Source organism: Geotrypetes seraphini, chromosome 6 (genome assembly GCF_902459505.1).
Source record: "Geotrypetes seraphini chromosome 6, aGeoSer1.1, whole genome shotgun sequence".
Lineage (NCBI taxonomy): Eukaryota > Metazoa > Chordata > Amphibia > Gymnophiona > Dermophiidae > Geotrypetes > Geotrypetes seraphini.
This window is the reverse complement of record NC_047089.1, coordinates 234,079,421-234,098,923: the sequence shown is the minus strand read 5'-3', so window position 1 is coordinate 234,098,923 and position 19,503 is coordinate 234,079,421. Positions and strand designations below refer to the sequence as shown.

The 19,503-nt window shown below is 41.2% G+C and overlaps 1 protein-coding gene and 1 long non-coding RNA gene across 4 annotated transcripts in view; both read right to left on the bottom strand.

Annotated features, from left to right (window-relative positions):
- Nucleotides 1–539: 539 nt before the first annotated feature.
- LOC117361892 lies at nt 540–2,771 on the bottom strand. The gene is made up of 2 exons (XR_004539740.1): nt 2,422–2,771; nt 540–2,326 (listed from the first exon to the last, which is right to left on the bottom strand). It is a non-coding gene; the product is annotated as an uncharacterized LOC117361892 (long non-coding RNA).
- Nucleotides 2,772–3,145: 374 nt separating this feature from the next.
- The window catches only part of TTC3 (tetratricopeptide repeat domain 3), a 280,528-nt gene continuing 264,170 nt past the window's right edge, over nt 3,146–19,503 (bottom strand). For all 3 annotated transcript variants that reach the window (XM_033948613.1, XM_033948616.1, XM_033948614.1), the window contains exons 43-47: nt 17,822–18,255; nt 12,441–12,585; nt 10,336–10,581; nt 8,091–8,180; nt 3,146–3,795 (exon numbers count right to left, since the gene is read on the bottom strand). In XM_033948613.1, the coding sequence (XP_033804504.1) occupies nt 3,688–3,795; nt 8,091–8,180; nt 10,336–10,581; nt 12,441–12,585; nt 17,822–18,255 (1,023 nt within the window). In that variant the 3' untranslated portion in view covers nt 3,146–3,687. The remainder of the gene's footprint in view (nt 3,796–8,090; nt 8,181–10,335; nt 10,582–12,440; nt 12,586–17,821; nt 18,256–19,503) is intronic.

Sequence of the window (19,503 nt, the reverse complement as noted above, 5' to 3'; positions counted from 1 at the left end):
GTTTTGACTCTGTAGGTTCTGGATTGTAGGAATCCTTTAAACCAGGGGTCCCCAAAGTCCCTCCTTAAGGGCCGAATCCAGTCGGGTTTTCAGGATTTCCCCAATGAATATGCATTGAAAGCAGTGCATGCACATAGATCTCATGCATATTCATTAGGGAAATCCTGAAAACCCAACTAGATTCAGCCCTCAAGGAGGGACTTTGGGGCCCCTGCTATAGAATCTAGTATTCGTAGAAGGATGTCATGGTCCACCAGATCAAAGGCTGCAGAGATCTAATTGAATAATCAGCATTTTTTTGGAGAGGTGTTTTCTAGCGGTGTCTACGTACCCAGATTTCTAACCTCAGTTTATATTAGTGAACTTTTTTTTTATTTTTTTTTTGGGGGGGAGTGTATCTCTGTTTATATTTGGATTGGTTTATATTCGAGTATATACGGTAGATTGGGCAGTTGTAAAATAAACAAGATTAAACTGTCCCAAAGTATGTTACTATGTGGTTAAATGTGCTCCTACTTTCCGCACAGTGGTAACATAAATAATATCAAAAGTAAAAAGGCTTTAATAATATTTGAATAGAAATCAATAAAAAGTAACATGGCTTGACAGAAGACCTCAGACATGTGCATGAGTAAGATTGCTAAAACCATTCTGAAAGTTTGTGGACATAAATTAAACTAATTTTACCAGCGCACTCACCGTGCTTTTAAGCACCACTAAACAAAATTTGAGGCAGAGCTACGTTTTACTCAGACCACCATTTTTGTAGTTAATGGGCTCCTTTTACAAAGGGCCTTAGCCCGTGGAATAGCGTGCGCTAAATTGCCACGCACGCTAGACGCTACTGCCTCCTTTTGAGCAAGGCGGTAGCTTTTTGGCTAGCGCACCTTCGTAAAAAGAGCCCTGTCAACAGCAACCAAACTATGACTAAGTATTTTTTCTCCATTTTAGGATTTCAGCCATTTTGTTAGTGCTGGTACTGAGGATATATGCTTAATGACAACCACTACAAAAGCAGAGTCCTGCCAAAAGATCTATTGTACAATGAAAACTTGCTACATTAAATCCCACATCATAAATAAATCACATTTGACTTTTTCTTTAAGTTACATCCTTTGGTAAGAAAGCATGCAGAAGATGCGAGTCCAAAGTCCTGCTCTTTCTACAGGCTTATAGTTAAGACCTGGAATGCCTATAATAATGTGAAAAAGACCCTTCTTCCTGATATCCTCCATTATTGCATATTCTGTATGTCACCACATGGACTGGTTTCTGATCTTGAGACAGGAAACCCGAGTCAACACATAATTTAAAAGCTGCGTTATGACAATTTATTTAAGGAACAAAATTACCCAATAACCTCATGAAAACGTAACTTAGTCAATAACTGGTTGTTCCCCTTCGAGCAGCAAAAATTGCAACCAGATGCTTTCTATGATTTGATATCAATAATTCAAACTGCTGTTGAGGAACTTGAGCTCAGTAGTCCATTCTTCTTTGGAGAACTGCTTTAATTTGGACACTTTTTGAAGGCTTTTGTGCATGAACTGCTGTTTCAGGTCTTACCCCAACACTTTCATTGAGTTCAAGTAGGACTTTGACTAGGCAGCCATTCAGATATAGACTTGCCTTTTTGTCTTGCTGCATAACTCAATGAGGCTTTAGTTTACAGACGGATGACCCGACATCACTCTTAAGATTTTTCAGGGCCTGAGGCAAAGCATCCTACATCATTTTCCTACCGCTACCATGTTTGATTGTGGGTATCCAAGTTTTATTTAAAATTTGATATACTGCTTAAAAAGTTGTCTAAGCGATGCACAAAGTCATGAACTAATAAAATCTTGAGGGGACATAATTGGACAACAGACTTAAATCGCATATTGAAACATGGGGGATAGGGGGAGAAATACAATCTGCAATAGAAGAGAGAAACAAAGGTCAATACAGTAGGAAGGAGAAATGCTCTTCCTTCTTTCAGAAGTCTGAAGATTACTCATCATAAGCATCCTTAAATAGGAAGGGCTTTAGATTTACTTTAAACTTGTCCATAGGTGTTTCTTCTCGATGTGAGGGTAAAGAGTTCCACAATGTAGGGGCTGTAACAGAGAAGAACTTTTTTCTAGTGGTATTGTAAAGAAGGAATAATTAGGAGGTGTTGGTTACTGGATCGGAGTGTTCTAGATGGACAGTGTGGGATGTTCTTATTGTTGAATGCTTGTTATTGGCTTTATACCACATATAATGGGATCTGTGTTGTGCAAAGATTCCCACTTTTGATTCATCTGTCCATGCATTATCCCAAAAGCTTCATCTAGGTGTATACCTGCAAATGTGAAATGAGAATTGATGTTATTTTTGTATGCAGTTTCTGCTTTGCTAATCTCCCATGAATCCCATTGTGCAGTCTTCAACACTTACCTTAGTTGAGGCTAAAGAGACCTTGCAGCTCTTCTGGGCATGCTTTGTGACTTCCCTGATGAGTTGCTGCTGCACACCTGGAGTAATTTTGGCAGGCTCTCATTCTTGGAAAGATTCACCTTTCAAGTTTTGGCGATAGCTCTCACTGTGGTTCAGAAATGACTTTGTAACTTGTTCCAGATTGATATCACTCAACTTTTTTTCTCATCTCTTCTGGAAGTTCAAGAACATAATAGCCTTACTGGGTCAGACCAATGATCCATCTAGCCCAGTATCCCATTTTCATGGTGGCCAAAGCCAAGTCATAATTACCTGGCAAAAACCCATATAGTAGCAGTATTCCAGAGCTGAGATTGTGATGTCATAATGCCTCAAGGCCAACATCATCAATGATGTCACAATGGCTTGTTCTATACTTGGTTCACATAAGAACATAAAAATAGCTATTTACTGGGTCAGACCCATGGTCCATTTAGCCCAGTATCCCATCTTCACAATAGCCAATTCAGGTCACAAGTACCTGACAAAAGCTCAGGTACATGTGACCTGGATTAGCCATTGCATAGTGTTCTTGTAACTGTGTGGCAACTACTGCATTCTTATAAGGTTCAATGTATAGGGAGATTTAAAGCCTGGCTGTGTACAAACAGCTGAATCTAATCATCAATTAAATTTGGTCAATTAGTTGATTAACTAAAGAGGTAGTCATTTTTTCACACGTAACATGGGTATTGGATAACTTTATTCTTTATATAAAAAATGCATTAATTAAAAAAAACCCACAATATATTTTTACTCAGGTTCTGTTTGCCTAAGATTATATTTTGTTTAAAGATCAGAAACCATTCAATGTGATGTAAATGCAATGGCATAGGAAATGGGGGGGCCTCTTCCATACCATTGTAGGTAACAAAATTGCCTCTCAAACACCAGCCATACAAAGGTCTCTCCTAAAACCCTGCAAGAAAAACTGAAACGTGCCGAGTGTATACACACATGCTGTCATCTTCCGCAGCAGACATGAGCTCAGCCTAAGTACAAGATAGTTTCCCTTTAATACATTAGCAAAAAAAACGATGTGCCTGAGTGGAGAGCTTGCATTTGGTATTCACTATCCAATAGGGATTTCTGGCTGTTTAAGGAAGGAATATGACAATTTAGCACGGTTTGATAAGAACGTATTGAAACAATGCATGTAAAGTGAGGGACAGATTGAAGTTCTGCACACAGCTTGCTTTTAAAGGTTAGCAGCAGGGAGATGGGGGCTCAGGTGAGTCTGATCCGTCCAGAGAGCGCAGGGAAGTCTTCGGGCAGGAGAGTGTGGACCCGACATGTGGGGCACGTGCTCTGCGCATGTAGCCAGGTTTTAATACACTGTATAAAAACAAACAAAAAACCAAAGAGAGAAACTAATGAAGATAGCAGCTCAGCTTCCAGAATTAAAACAGTGGCAGGCAAGTTAAAATCTCAGGTTCATGATGAAAGTAACATGCAAACCAGTCATAAGCCATTTAGGGAAAAAAATTGTAACCCCCCCCCCCCCAAAAAAAAAAAAACAAAAAAACAAATCAAACACCTAATGGAGTTCAAAATGCAGAGTTCCCAATTAGAGAATGACATGAGGACAAATTTTTCCCAATCTCCATGGGAACTCATTTTCATGTCCCAGCCCGGCGAGTTCTTTGCCTGTCCCTGCCCCATTCCTGCAAGATCTGTCATCTGCACAAGCCTCGATCACTTTAAAATCCTAAGTAGCAACATTCTAGAGCTCAGATTGTGATGTCATAATGCCTCATTCCACCAATGCCTAAGCTCCGTCCTCATCTGCACAAGCCTCAAACACTTCATAAGTAGCAACATTCTAGAGCTCAGATTGTGATGTCATAATGCCTCATTCCACCAATGCCTGAGCTCTGTCCTCATCTGCACAAGCCTCAAACACTTTAAAATCACAAGTAGCAACATTCTAGAGCTCAGATTGTGATGTCATAATGCCTCATTCCACCAATGCCAAAGCTCTGTCCTCATCTGCACAAGCCTGACACTTTAAAATCATAAGTAGCAACATTCTAGAGCTCAGATTGTGATGTCATAATGCCTCATTCCACCAATGCCTAAGCTCCGTCCTCATCTGCACAAGCCTCAAACACTTTAAAATCCTAAGTAGCAACATTCTAGAGCTCAGATTGTGATGTCATAATGCCTCATTCCACCAATGCCTAAGCTCTGTCCTCATCTGCACAAGCCTCAAACACTTTAAAATCATAAGTGTTTGAGGCTTGCGCGGTTAAGGCACAGCTTACAGGAATGGGTCAGGGACTGCGACAAAACCCGTGGGGACGGGACGTGGAAAAATTGTCTTCGTGTCATTCTCTATTTCTAATGCTTGCTTAAACTGAGAATGCCAAAATGAACATACGTGGGTTTTTGCCAGGTACTTGTGACCTAGACTGCATATTACAGAAAGAGGATACTGGGCTAGATGGGCCACTGGTCTGACCCAGTATGGTTACTCTTATGTTCTGTTCTAAGAGCTGTCATACTGGGTCAGACTGAATCCTTTTTCCAATAGTGACCAACCCAGGTCACAAGTACCTGGCCAAAGCATTTATACATTTATGTGGTATGCCCTTCTCTATTTATTTATTTGTTCAATCTTCTATACTGTTCTCCCCAGGAAGCTCAGAACTGTTTCCATGAATTAATACACTAGTGCTTCCCAAGTAGAGTCCTGAATTACCCCCCCTTGCCAGTCAGGTTTTCAGAATATCCACAATGAATATTCATGAGAGAGATTTGCATACAATGGAGGCAGTGTATGCAAATCAATCTCATGCATATTCATTGTGGATATCCTGAAAACCTGACTGGCAAAGGGGGTACTCCAGGACTAACTTGGAAAACACTACTCTAGAGAAAGACAACCAGAACTGGTTTGGCTTGATGGTTTACAACCCCTCAGGAAGCGTCTGGTTAGTCAGGTTTTCAGAATATCCAAAATGAGTATACATGAGATAGACTGGAATACAATGGAGGTAGCGCATGGAAATCCCTCTCTTTCATGTGTATTCATTGTGGGTATTCTGAAAACCCTATGTGGCCCTGTTTTAACAGGCAACTTAAGGTGCTATGAACCCTTTTCAAACAGGTACCTTCAAATAATCCCTAAGAGTACATAAATGCTCGCATACAAATTTACACCTGCTGTAAGACAGACAGAAATGTGTGCAAATACTCTGTGTATGCACATTGCAACTCAACCCCCAGGAATGCCTTAATGCAGATTAGGTTGGCATATGTATTTGTTTAATTTATTTTTTTAGATTTATTAACTGCCTTTTACATGAAGAGATTCACCCAAAGCGGTTTACAATACAGCGAATAGTAATCAGGTACTCTTAGGAATTTTCACTGTATATCCGTGCAAAGGCTAGTTGGAGTTGAGACTAATTGGGACAGGGCTGGAAGAGATGGACAGAGAGAGAAGAGTCTGGAGATTCAAACCTCATTTTAGTTATACTTATTGCACTCAATGTGTCTGAACAGCTGAAGTGGTTAATCATTGGAGAGCCCTCCCCCTCCCAGGACAGCATCGGTCTTGGCTCTCATGTTTAAGTCTTTTTGCCAATGTGCCTTCCCCCTCCGTGTGTGGTGCAGTGGTTAGAGCTACAGCCTTGGCACCCTAAGGTTGTGGGTTCAAATCCTGCACTGCTCCTTGTGACCCTGGGCAAGTCACTTAATCCCCATTGCCCCAGGTACATTAGATAGAGTGGGAGCCCACCGGGACAGTTAGGGAATAATGCTCGAGTACCTGAATAATTTGTAATCCGCACAGAATTGTTGGATATGCGGAATATAAATTATTTAAAAGAAGAAAAAGAAGTGATGATCACTGTGCTGAATGAGCAGATAGATATCTATTTTTATGAAACATAGGTGTATTTTAAGTGTCCATTTTGCTCTGGCTCTGTGTTCTTTCCATACCTGCACTTACACTATGTGAACGTAGGTGCTGGGTGTGTGGGTCTACTCTGTATACCTCCAGGAAATTTATAAGAGCCTACATGAAGTTACGCCCTGTGTTATGCTGACATTAAGGTATAGTACAACAAAAAAAAATATTGAGGTCTTTTCCTCATTCACTTAACACTACTTATTATTAATTTGGATATTATAGGATATTATGTATTAGAAATGCTATTCTTTTTTTCCCTTTTCTTTTCTATTTAAATGGAGTTCTTTTCATAATTTGAATTGAGTTATATTGTAAACCACTTTGATCCTTTTTATTTGTATATGTGATATATAAAGATTTTAATAAACATAGATTTTATTATTGCATCTCTTCTTGCATGGGGGAGGATTTCTTAGACCATGGTCTTAGTAATAATAGTCCTTTCCTAGCAGAAAAGATCACGTATGTCAGTATATAACTGAACAGAAATTTGAGGACCAGAAGGGGCCTAGAAGATCATGTTCAGAAATTTGTTTGGGTTGGGTTTTTTTTTGCCTGTTAAAGTACTTAATGAAACACTGACTTGACTTTGATGACATAAAAGGTTTTGGCCTTGGCAACCAAAAAGCATAACTGGCCCTCCTGGATGCTACAAAGTGTCACAGTGATGCAAGCTGACTAACCCAGCATTTGGGACATAACCAGTAGAGGTACAAATCATGGTCAACTAAGAAGCGAAACCTTGTAGGCTTCAACATGGGTCTTAAATTATCCATATCAAGATCTGACCATCATCATTACCGACACAGATGAACCAGAACATTAATTAAAACAAAACTATCCTTTGTCGAAGATTTCTTCCTTCAAAATGAAAGCAGGTAGGACACCGCAGACTAAAACATGGATTCATACAAACAGGAATTGGTATCTCTGCTGCCGGAGGCTTCTGAAATCTTATATTGCAATAATTTCTGCTCCACTGGTGGTAAATCACAACCGTAAACCAATGAAGTAGAAATCTTGCAATTATGCAACCCCCGGGAACCCAGTGTAAACTACAGCAGTTCCACTACACAAAATGAGCAGTACTAAAAGCCCAAATTAAGGATGAATGGATTCTTTATTAAAGCAAATACCTTCCTTTATGTATCTGTCTACCTCCTTGTCTGCCACGATCTAAATACTTGAGAGACAGGGTAATAAATTCAAAAATGAGGGAGAAAAATGTATCTCACTCTTAAATTGATATGTTCAATATTCCTTCTTATTCCCATATGCTCAGAGATATGAAGCTCTGTAAGGAATAAACCCCATCTCAGAGCTTACCATCAAGTCATTGCATATAGCAACATCTAATTTTGTTTTTTTATGCCTTTTAGATTTTCATATATTAGTGTAACATTGCTGAGTTATCTTTCAGAAAAAGCAAGAATCTAAAAGATAACTCAGCAATAAGTTAAACTAATATATGGAAATCTAAAAAGCATAAAAAAACAAAATTAGATGTTGCCATATGCAATGACTAGATGGTAAGCTCTGAGATGGGGTTTATTCCTTACAGAGCTTCATATCTTGGGAACAGGAAGGAATGTTGAACATATTAATTTAAGAGTGAGATTTTTGGTATATGTGTATATAAGCACTAAATACTGGCAAATTGAAAACTGACCCGCTGTTCTGAGAAACACATCCCTAAGTACGGTGAAGCACTTACATCATTGTGAAACTGGTGTCCACACTCCAGCACACACACAGTGCTCGGACTTAACTCCTCGTGGCATATTATGCAGGGATCCTCAAAGGGCTGAAGAAACATACAAAAAAAAAAAAAAAAAAAAAAGAGGAAAGGATCATCGTATTACCTTCTAGTGCAGACACAAGACAACCCCTCCCCCGAGAAGCAGAAATGACACTTTCAAGTAAAATGGGTTTTACGTGGGGTTTTTGTTACTTTTACTCTGCTCAGAAAATATCAAGCCATAAAACACAAAGTGATATCTGAATAGCTTAATGGCTTGTATTCAACGACCGACATGTTGACCACTGTCAAATGTTGGGTTTTTTATGCTTCTCAACTGCAAGTCCAAAGGATTTGGAAGTATTCCACCAAGGTAAGATTTTTCTGTTTATTTTTGGTCTTTTTAGCTTTCACATTGAGAATCGTAAGTTTTTTTATGAACTACAATTTAAAGTCCTTAATCCATTCAGCGTTGTGGCTTGAAATAAAACCATTCCACTGGCCAAGTAGAGTGGCCTAATGGTTAGAGCTGCTGCCTGAGCAACCTCCTTGTGACCCTAAGCAAGTTACTCAACCTTCAATTGCCCCAGGCACCAATTAGATTGTGAGCCCACCGGGACAAATAGGGAAAATACTTAAGAGTACCTGGTAGAAAAAAATGTACACCACCCTGAACTTCTCCAAGATAGGGTGGGATATGAAATGCTAACAAACACTTGACCCCCAGATGCACTAAAGCCAGCGATCGTCACTAAACCTGTTTTGACAGCTTTAGCGACGATCACATTTGCCGATCCAATGCAGAAAACAGCTCACCGCATGGTTTTCTGCATGATCATTCATTCCCCAACCCGACCATGCGGATAAGCTCATTACTATTAAAATGCCTTCCCGATACACTAAAAAAAGTGATTTAAAAAAAAGCAATTGTCAAGTGTTTAGCCCTTTTAAAAAAAAAATGGGCACAGATGCTGGGCATGCTACACATGCACAAAATCTGCCCGAGGAGAGAGGGCCCCGCCATATAGGATTGGCCAAGATTTCTTTTACACCCGGAAAATAAATTGTGCAGTAGTCGCCCCAACGTTGTGGAATGCTCTGCCACAGCAATTCCGAGATGAACAACATCTTGATAAATTCAAGATAAGCCTGAAGACTTTTTTATTTCGTGATGCCTTTACTTGTGTTTAGAGTTTGTTTTTTCTCTCTCTCTCTCTTTTCTGTTCCTCTTACTCAACCAACCGCTTTAAAAAAGCGACCCCACCCAATATGTTTTACCCTTCTCCCACTTTCTCCTTCTCTTCTCAAAATATGTAACTTTTCCCCTCCTTTCCCTTTTTACCCTCACATTCAAGTCTGTCCAGTTAATGTCTTTGATGTTCACTTTCATCATTTTAAAATATCTATCATTTTTCCTTCTTTTTAAATATTTTATTGTTAACCGGCCAGATACTTGTTGATGGTCGGTATATTAAAAGTTAATAAACTTGAAACTTGAAAGAGGAAGGACCGTTCTTCCCTCCTCCTTCCAATGGACAAAGGTATCAGAGGGGAGGGGGGTTTGGGGGAGCATCTGGTGGCAGGAGGGAGTGGGCATTCCTCTTGCCTTTTTTGGGGGTGGGGTCCTCTGTTGCGAGGGAGTGGGCTTCTCTTCTGCCAATTTTCTTTCATGGGGGGGAAGATACCAAGGCAGAAGGAAGTAGGCATCCCTCCTGCCAATTTTCTTTCATGGGGGGGTGGCATGGCATGGCAGGAGGAAGTGGGCATTCGTCTTATCATTTTTGCTGCTGTAACATGTATAGCATCTGTGCCCATTAAAAAGGGTTTTTTGCCCCAAAGAGCTGAGTGGCAGGAGGCTTTTCCCCTGCCTCTCAGCTGTTCGGGCTTCCCCTGCCGGCTCTGCGCATGTGTGAGAGTCACTCTCACAGCCATCAATCAGATGGGAGAGCCGAGGATTACGATGAACTTCTGCACGAATCATTTGCATGCAAATCTTTTAGTGCATCAATGGCTCTTTTTGAATCGGGCAAAAAATTGGATTGGAGCAGACCCCCCCCCCCAGTGTTAACAATCCTCTTAGTACATCTAGGCCTTGGTTCCTTGAAGCAGCCAATTCTGTTGATTGCTATGGTGACACATTTCCTTCAATCTAATTAGGAAACGTTTTTAATTTGAACATTTCTTTAAATACGTATGCACCAAGTTGAGCAGGAAAACTTACAGCAGACTTAGTTGATTTTTGCCACTTGGATTTTGCTGGTCCTCCAACAGACCTCCAGGGTTGAGTGAGTTGGGACGGGCCACTTTTTCTGCTCACTCCTGTACTAGAAGAGGTCTTCAAGCTGGCTGCACCTTGCTTAGCTACATCTGCCGCTGTGGGCTTTCGTGTTGCTTGAACAACATTCCAAGCCTGTGCTCCTGGTGCATGTGGAGGCGTCGTTTCAGATTTCCCCACTGGAAGTTTCTCCTAAAGTTACAAAAAAAAAAAAAAAAAAGGAATTATAAAAGGACACAAACCTATGAATTTGCCTGTTTTGATAACAAATAGTACTGTAGTCAATATAGCCCACGAAAGACCTCAAAACGCGTGACACTATTTATTGGGATTGGCCCACGAAAAACCTCAAAACACGTGACACTATTTATTGGGATTGGCCCACGAAAGACCTCAAAACGCGTGACACTATTTATTGGGATTGGCCCACGAACGACCTCAAAACACGCGACACTATTTATTGGGATTGGCCCACGAACGACCTCAAAACACGTGACACTATTTATTGGGATTGGTCCATGAAAGACCTCAAAAATTCATGACACTATTTATTGGGATTTATTAACTGCCTTTATGAAAAGATTCATCCAATGCGGTTTAGAAACCTTTGGAATTGAAGCAATTAGTGCTATAACTGCCCTCACCTTCCTTTTCATTCTTCCCCGTCCTGTAATGGATTTCAAGCACAGACTGTGCACATCACAGATTTTTCTCCATCTCTTGTGAGTTGAAATTATCTCCTAAGGATGGCTCTGGAGTTCCTTTTGGCAGACATTTAGGTGGTGGTGGTGTCTGTGTGTGTAAGCTCATAAATGTGCTTTTTGCTTCAGCGGCACACTGACTTGGGGAGAGGGGGAGGCAGTGATGCTGAGCTCTATAATAGAGAATGACACGGTGACAAAATTCATCACCGTTCCCGTCCCCACAGAAAATAATCCCATGTCATTTTCTAGTGTCTATTTCAACCTCAGTCCTTCTACACCAGCATTCTTCAGAGCAAAGCTTGAGGGTCAGTGGTTGTGGCCATTCATACTCTGATTCTTATGGGAGCCAAGGATAATGAAGCCATTGTGACATCACTGATGTGATTGGTTCTTAGGCACTGGTGGAATGAGGCATTATGACATCACAATATCTGCTCTGGATACCAGAGACTGTCATTCTGTAGTGTCTGTTTCAACCTCGGTCCTTCTACACCAGCATTCTTCAAAGCAAAACTTGCGGGTCAGTGGCTGTGGCCATTTATACTCTGATTCTTCCCTCTCTCCTTAAAAAATGACACGAAGATGGTTTCCCGCGGTTATCCGCGGGGACAGGAACGGTGATGAATTTTGTCACCGTGTCATTCTCTACTCTATAACAGCAGCCTGGCCACAATTTTTCTTTCCCAATGTAAGTAAATGGTCTCAATCTGATCTGCAACCCACCCAATCATTTGAATTTTGAAAAGTTTAAGAATTAAAGCGAGGCTACTAATCCAATTAAAACATTTTCTCAGAATCCTTTATTTGACAATATCGAGTGAATTTCATGTCACAGTAGCATGTCCCCACTTTTCTCCATCAGCAGTAACAAAGGTTTTTAAAAGTATTACTTTCTTTGGCTGAGCACTGGTCAAGACGCTTGTGCTTTTGGAAAGTTTCCCTTTGTCTTTTCTATGTGAGGGTTCTACTGTTGCAATAATCACGCAGCTGAAGGCGTCCGATTGGAGGGCATTACTTGGAAGAGGGCAGAAGTCGCTCTCTCCTAAAGATGGGCTGCCGTTTGAAATGAATGTTATCCATCGATAAGAAGTGCATACGTACAAACACACAAAATAAAAACTTCCATCATTACTCTCCCCTCAGTTAGCGAAGTCCAAGACCCAATAGGGACGCTGGCACCTCACACTCACAAATTTGTGGCCAAGAAGAGAGCATGTTGTCAACGAATTAAACTAGCATCAAGAATTAGCACTAATGAAACTCATCCCTCTGCCAGATGCAAAGGCAGTGATGGTCTAAGGACTGAAGATAGCCTTTGCGTCACGAACACTCAAGTATTCCAGTCACCTGCTGTGGTATCGCTGCTGGCGTCTTGCTTGGCTGGTCAAGTATGTGTTCTGTCACCTGGCTGATCATTTCCTCATAGCCCAAATCAGCGAGCGTATTTCCATTTTTAGATCTCACCTCTTTTATGAAGTTATCAAGGTCAGTGCTGTTTAGAAACAGAAATAATACATTTGGAACATGAATGAAGGCACACAAGAGCCTAAGAACGTTTTTGGAAAATATAAAAACAAATTCAAATACCCAAGTTCAATTTATCTAAGCAGTGTACAATAAAAATATTAAAATTTTTAAAAAATGATAGGGAACAAGAGTTATAACAAAGACACGAAGATCATACATTAAACAAACGAGTATGGAAACATAAGGAAACAATGGGTTGGGTAGGTTACAATAAAACAGAAAAGGAAAAAGGGGAGAGGAGAGAGGAAAAAAACAAAATGGGAAGGATTGAAAATGGAAACATTTTCTTCAAGGTGTCCACATGAGATAAAGTCAAGAGAGCAGGTCTAGATAGGATTGTATACAAACTATTGCATGAGGCAGACATTAAGAACAGAAAGCCAAAGAGAAATCGTGTGCTTTCAATTGCATCTTGAATTTTGTTAAGTGATTTTTCAGAACGGAGGTAAGGCGGCAAATCTTAAAAGCTAGACTTGTCTGGGTAACAGGAAGAGGCGCACCTTGGGGGGAAAAAACCAACTAGAGAGCTCCAGAGGAATGGGATTCAGGGTTACTGCGGATTTACTAAGCTTCCCAGTGCATTTAATATCTTTCAGAGAAGGCAATGCTAATTTGTGAATTGTTGCTATTCAAGAATTACAATTCACAAATTAGCATTTCCTTCTCTGAAAGGTATTAAATGCACTGGGAAGCTTAGTAAATCTTTTACTTTTAAATTGGTGAGAATTTGGAATGGACGTCCAGATTCTCTAAGACGGGTAGATCAATATTTCAATTTTAAAAGTTAAAAAAACCTGGTTGTTTTCACAATAGTTAATTTTATTCTAGCTGTCGTATAGTAATTTTAAGCAATTCAACATACTTTTGTCTAACTTTTTCCATCCATCTAATCTAACCAATTTCTGTTTTTATCCCACAGTTTTTACTTGTTATGTTTCATTTTTTAACGAACTGTAAACTGAGTCGAGCTCCTTAGGGAGTAGATTCGGCATATAAAATGAAGATTAGATTAGGTACATGGGGAAGGCTGCAGGTCGTTTGAGGTTCTCGCAATAATGCCATGTTCCTGTCTTGTGCTGTGGCAGCCATTTTACTGATGGTGGAACTGGGAGGCTGAACTTGCCAGTTATCAGGCGCATGTACATAGTGTTTGGCAATTGGTGAGTGCCACCTTCAGCCCCTGCCCCCAGCACAATCTTCTTTAGTTCTGTCTGTCCTGCGCCAACTTCTTTTTCTTCTGGTCACTGTGCAGTGCATACCCTCAGCAGACTACCCGATGAAGAGAGGCATCACCAACGCTGACATTTAAATTTTGAGTAAGTAAAATCCCCCCTGGAAGGATTTCCTTGGGATTCCCATGGTAACCATGGGGGTTCCTGCAAACCCTATTCCCTGTGCAGTTCTCTACCATGCAGAGGGGAGACCCACTACCCGAATGTGTGTGAGGAAGAATGCTCAGAGTATGAGACTGAGGGGCTGCCGAATGCATCTGACAAACAGGACTGCCTTGTCCAGAAGGAAGTGAGAGGGTTGTTGGTATACTTTAACTAGGTTGGGTTTGTGAGCAGTGTGGTAAGTTGTGGATCTAGGGGGGGTCATGCTCCTCCATCTTTTGCACTACATGATTTTGGGGATGGAACAGAAAGAGAAGGACAGCAGGTTGTGCATCTCTGTATAGCTTACGGTTTCTGAAGTAAAACCATAACTAGTAGGGAGGATCAGTGCAATTTTTAGCAAGTTTTTACTTAAGTATGTCGGTTTCTTTTCGAGCTAATTTAAATTTATCCAGCACATGTCAATGAATCCTACATAGGCAGAGTGTGGTGTAGTGATTAGAGCTAGAGCCTCAGCACCCTGAGGTTGTGGGTTTGGGCAAGTCACTTAATCCTCCACTGCCCCAGGATAGATTGTGCCGGGACAGAGAGGGAAAATGCCCGAGTACCTGATTTGTAACCCATTCTGAGCTCCTTTGGAAGGATGGGCTAAATTTTTTTTTTTTTTTTTAAATAAATACATTCCTCTCAACTTTGCTGAATTTCGGTGAGTTTTCCACAAACACATTCACATTCAAGGCTGAAGAAAACTAATTTGGGGTTTGGTAGTCATCTATGACTGTAATCAAGTTCTACTATTGTTTTCCTTGAATTTTGATAAGAATTGCCACTGCTGGGTCAGACCAGTGGTCCATCGTGCCCAGCAGTCCGCTCCCGCAGTGGCCCTCTGGTCAAAGACCAGCGCTCCAACCGAGACTAGCCTTACCTGCGTACGTTCTGGTTCAGCAGGAACTTGTCTAACTTTGTCTTGAATCCCTGGAGGGTGTTTTCCCTTATAACAGCCTCCAGAAGAGCGTTCCAGTTTTCTACCACTCTCTGGGTGAAGAAAAAGTTCCTTATGTTCGTACAGAATCTATCCCCTTTCAATTTTAGAGAGTGCCCTCTCGTTCTCCGTACCTTGATCTTGGACTCTTGAGACAAATCCACCAGGGCTACATGTCTCTGTTCTTTATAGCCAACTGGACACATTGCAACGGAATGGTAAATTGGCAGTGCTAGGAAAGGCTGAACAGGCTCTATTGTTTTATATTGCACAGGGACAGTCTCTTGTTTTCAAGTTGGGGAATGGGGGGTAATAATAACTATTTTATATATGCAGCGCTGTACAGAGTCACGAAGGAGACGGTACCTGCTCGAAGAAGCTTACACTCTAAACAGCCAAGACAGACAAACAGGATGTCATGGATACAGTTAAGGGGAACAGTTAATCTGCTGGCTGGGTTGGAGGGCAGAGGGGAGAGTACAGGACAATCAAGCCATTGTGACATCACTGATGAGGTTGGCTCTTATTGGTGGAATAAGGCATTATGACATCACAATCTCAGCTCTACTTCCCAAAGACAAACTCTTCACACTACTACTAATACTAATACTATGAATTATTCTATAGTGCTACCAGACATATGCAGTGCTGTACAGAGTCAGAAAGAAGACAGTCTCTGTTCAAAAGAGCTTACAATCTAAACTGACAAGACAGGCAAACAGGATGTCATGGATACAGTTAAGAGGAGTGGTTAATCTGCTGGCTGGGTTGGTGGGCAGTGGGGTGTAGGGTTATGGATTGAAGGTTATATTAAAAAGGTGAGTTTTCAGTCTGCTTTTAAACTAGGGAAGGGGCTTGGCGGACAAACTCAGGTAATTTATTCCAGGCATAGGGGGCAGCTAGATAGGAAAGAAGTCTGGAATTGGCAGTGGAGGAGAAGGGTAATGCTAAGAGCGACTTATCTGAGGAACGGAGTTCTCTAGGAGGTGTATAAGGGGAGAGAAGAGAGGAGAGATATTGAGGGACAGCAGAATGAACACACTTGGAGGTCAGCAATAGGACTATGACCTGCAGCTGCCTTTTGGACCATGGCTACGAAATGTTACTGCCGAGTGATAGCTGAGGCCCCCAATGCCTGGGAATTGAAACCCAGATCTCTCACAAGGGCACCACACAGCACTGCCATTAAGTAAGCCTAAGTTTTAGGTTTGTTATTCTTAAAAAAAGGCCATGTTATACAATTTTTTTTAACGGAAAATCCTTAAAAACAGAGTATCCTCACTTTTGCATTTCTAGGTATCCCTCTTGGTTTTTTAAATCTTCTTCTATTTTTCTTAGATTGTGTCTCTTAGCCCACTTGCTCACCTGCAAATACTATATGACCTCAGACAGTAAGAGCTTGCGCTTGCGTGCTTAAATCCAAGCATTGCAGACGAGACACGAGATCTATCGAGATGCTCTCCATACCACTTCCCCTCTAGCATAGATCAGCAAAACCAGCTTAATATCGCTTTATCTCTAGTGCACAGAGCAAAGGACATGGGCAATAGCTTGTCATATCCAAACCGTTCCACAATCAAACTAAAAATAATTTCTGAAGTCGTCCTTGTACTGAAAAGCCTGTGGGGATTTCACAGTCACACCTAAAGGACAAAACTATGGCTCAAGGCTAGGGTGGGGGGGGGGAAGTGTGTGTCTAAACAGGACAACTGCCCTAGAGGCCTCTGTGGGGCTTCCAAGCCTGCCTGATGCCTTGAGGGCCCCCCCTCCCTAAAGTCTATCTTGGGTCCCAGCAAGTCTAACACTACCACTGCTATAGCTTCTATATAAAGTTTCTGCAAAATGCACATGGCATAGTTTTCTGACAATAAGGAAACACCTCCTCAAGGAAAATAAAAATCTGCCGCTAAAGAACTATGTCCCTACAAACCTGAGCTGGGATGAACTGAAAGTGCTGAGATACACCATAGTGGTACATCCAAGGCAGTGCTTCTCAATCATTTTATTTTATTTGTTCAATTTTCTATACCGTTCTCCCAGGGGAGCTCAGAACGGTTATTCAGGTACTCAAGCATTTTCCCCATCTGTCCTGGTGGGCTCACAATCTATCTAATGTACCTGGGGCAATGGAGGGATTAAGTGACTTGCCCAGGGTCACAAGCAACAGTGTGGGTTTGAACCCACAAACTCAGGGTGCTGAGGCTGTAACTTTAACCACTGCACCACTCTAGAAATCAAAATGTAGTAAAAGTGAGCAAAGTCTAAGACAATCAAATCATTGTGACATCACTGATGAGGTTGGCTCTTAGGCATTGGTGGAATGAGGCATTATGATGTCACAATACCAGCTCTGGCTTTTCACACTATGTATTTATTCAATTTCCTATACTGTTCTCCCAGGGGAGCTCAGAATGGTTTATATTAATTTATTCAGGTACTCAAGCATTTTCCCTGTGTGTCCTGGTGGGCTCACAATCTATCTAACGTACCTGGGGCAATGGGAGGATTAAATGACTTGCCCAGGGTCACAAGGAGCAGCGTAGGTTTGAACCCACAACCTCAGGGTGCCGAGGCTGTAGCTTTAACCACTGCGTCACGCACTCCCCACTCTTGGCTGCACATTGAATATGCATGAGATGACTTTGGAGACTCACTGTATTGCAAACCTCTCATATGCATATTCATTGTAGCAATCTGGAAGCCTTGACTGGTTAAGGTGGGCCTCCAGGAGAGGCTTCAGAACTGTGGTCTAATCACATCTGTGGTTTTAATGACAACTTAAATCAGTACAAGGGCGATTTCATGTACTAGTGCAGCGTCTCTCTCAACAAACCTTACGCAGCACAGTTTTGCTAAATAAAACAACAAAAACAATCTTGGTCTACCTGCTAAGGTGTGGAAATATAGTCAGGAGCTGCTCCGTTATCTTCTCATATGATTTTTTAGGCATCTGTGGTTTGCTTGGTGCTGCGATATTCTCTGCCAACTGTTTGTTTGCCGTTTTCTTCTTACTCTTTGTGTTCTGGCCGACAGCCTTCGGCGCTGACACAGATTGGGACACAGGAGCTTGCCCAGCGTAAGCCTTTCCTGTAGTAAGTGAGGGCTTATCTACCAAGCCGGCGCTATTACCAGAATCCGAATGGGTGCTTTTAGGTATGCCTGTCTTATCGGCAAAGGTCTGATTGTGAACTGTGGACTGCCCAATGCCTTGCTTTTTGGGGCTTGGAAAGGCACAGAGTCTGGTAGAAAACGTCTCTGTAGGTGCAGATGAATACATGACCACAGCTGGATCATTGATAAGGATGCTGTCTTGCATTATCTGCAGAGAGAAGACCACATATTTAAGAATACAAAAATTATTCAGCACTGATTTGGAAGATCATTTCACTAAAGCCAATAGAAAAAAATTTAATATGAATCTCTCATTTATATTGTGGCAGGAGTTAATGGAATAAATTTTATAACGGCATTTTTGTGAGCATACCAGATTACACACAAAAAAGTGCCTCTTATAAAACTATAAACTAAAAAGAACCACCCCTCCCCCCCCCCACTGTGGAATCATGAACTACTGAGATCTACCTTCATTATTCCTTTCCTGTATCCCTTACTTCAATCTTTATATTTGTATGTTAAAGGCTCCTAAAAGTCTAAAAGGTTTTTAGGATAGCCTTAGGGAATATGCATGAGAGAGATTTGCATATAATGGAGGTGACAGGCATGCAAATCTGCCCCATGCATATTCATTAGGGCTATCCTGAAATCTAACTGGCTGGTGGTCCTCCAGGACAGGCTTGGGAACCACTGATTTAAAGGATATTGTTTAAAGGGGCAAAAAAGCCTCAGAATATGAAGCAATTAACCCAACTGGGTTTCCAGCGTGATAAATTCACTCGCTACCAATCAAATCATAGGCAAAACCCCCCATATGCAACTCCACAGAAGGTGTGTTAGGGGTAGATTTTAGGCAGACTTGCAATTTATGCCAATATTGTATAAAACACATGTACACATCTGTTTCTGATGAAAACCAGAAGCTTAGTAATACGGAAAGCCAGAAGACAAAACACAGTATTACCATGTTCAGAAGGGGTCCCTTGAAGAGTAAATGCTTTATTAAATTATCTGGAGGCGGCTACTTTTCACCCTCAGGCTGCATCAGGGGTACAAACTGAAAACAGATATTAGTCCTAAATAATGCATTAAAATAAAAGCATGACAGCCCTTATTATAATTGTAATGTATTATTTAGGTCTCTTTCTATGTTTTCAGGTTGTACACTTTTACCACAATGCAGTCTGAGGGCAAAAGTGGGCACGTCGGGTAATTTAATAAAAAATTTGCACTCTGAAGGACCCCCTTCTACACCTGTTTCTGAGCAGGTGCAAATTCCTGTGGTTTCCTTTTAGCTGCCATTTCTGCAAGTTTTCAGAGGCAATATTCAAAAGATACAAAAGTATTTTTGTAAAAAAGGATACAAATACAAGACTACTTGACATCTAAATGTAGGTGACCTGTTAATCTTCCTAATACTTAACTCTACAAACTTAAACACCTAAATGTAAGC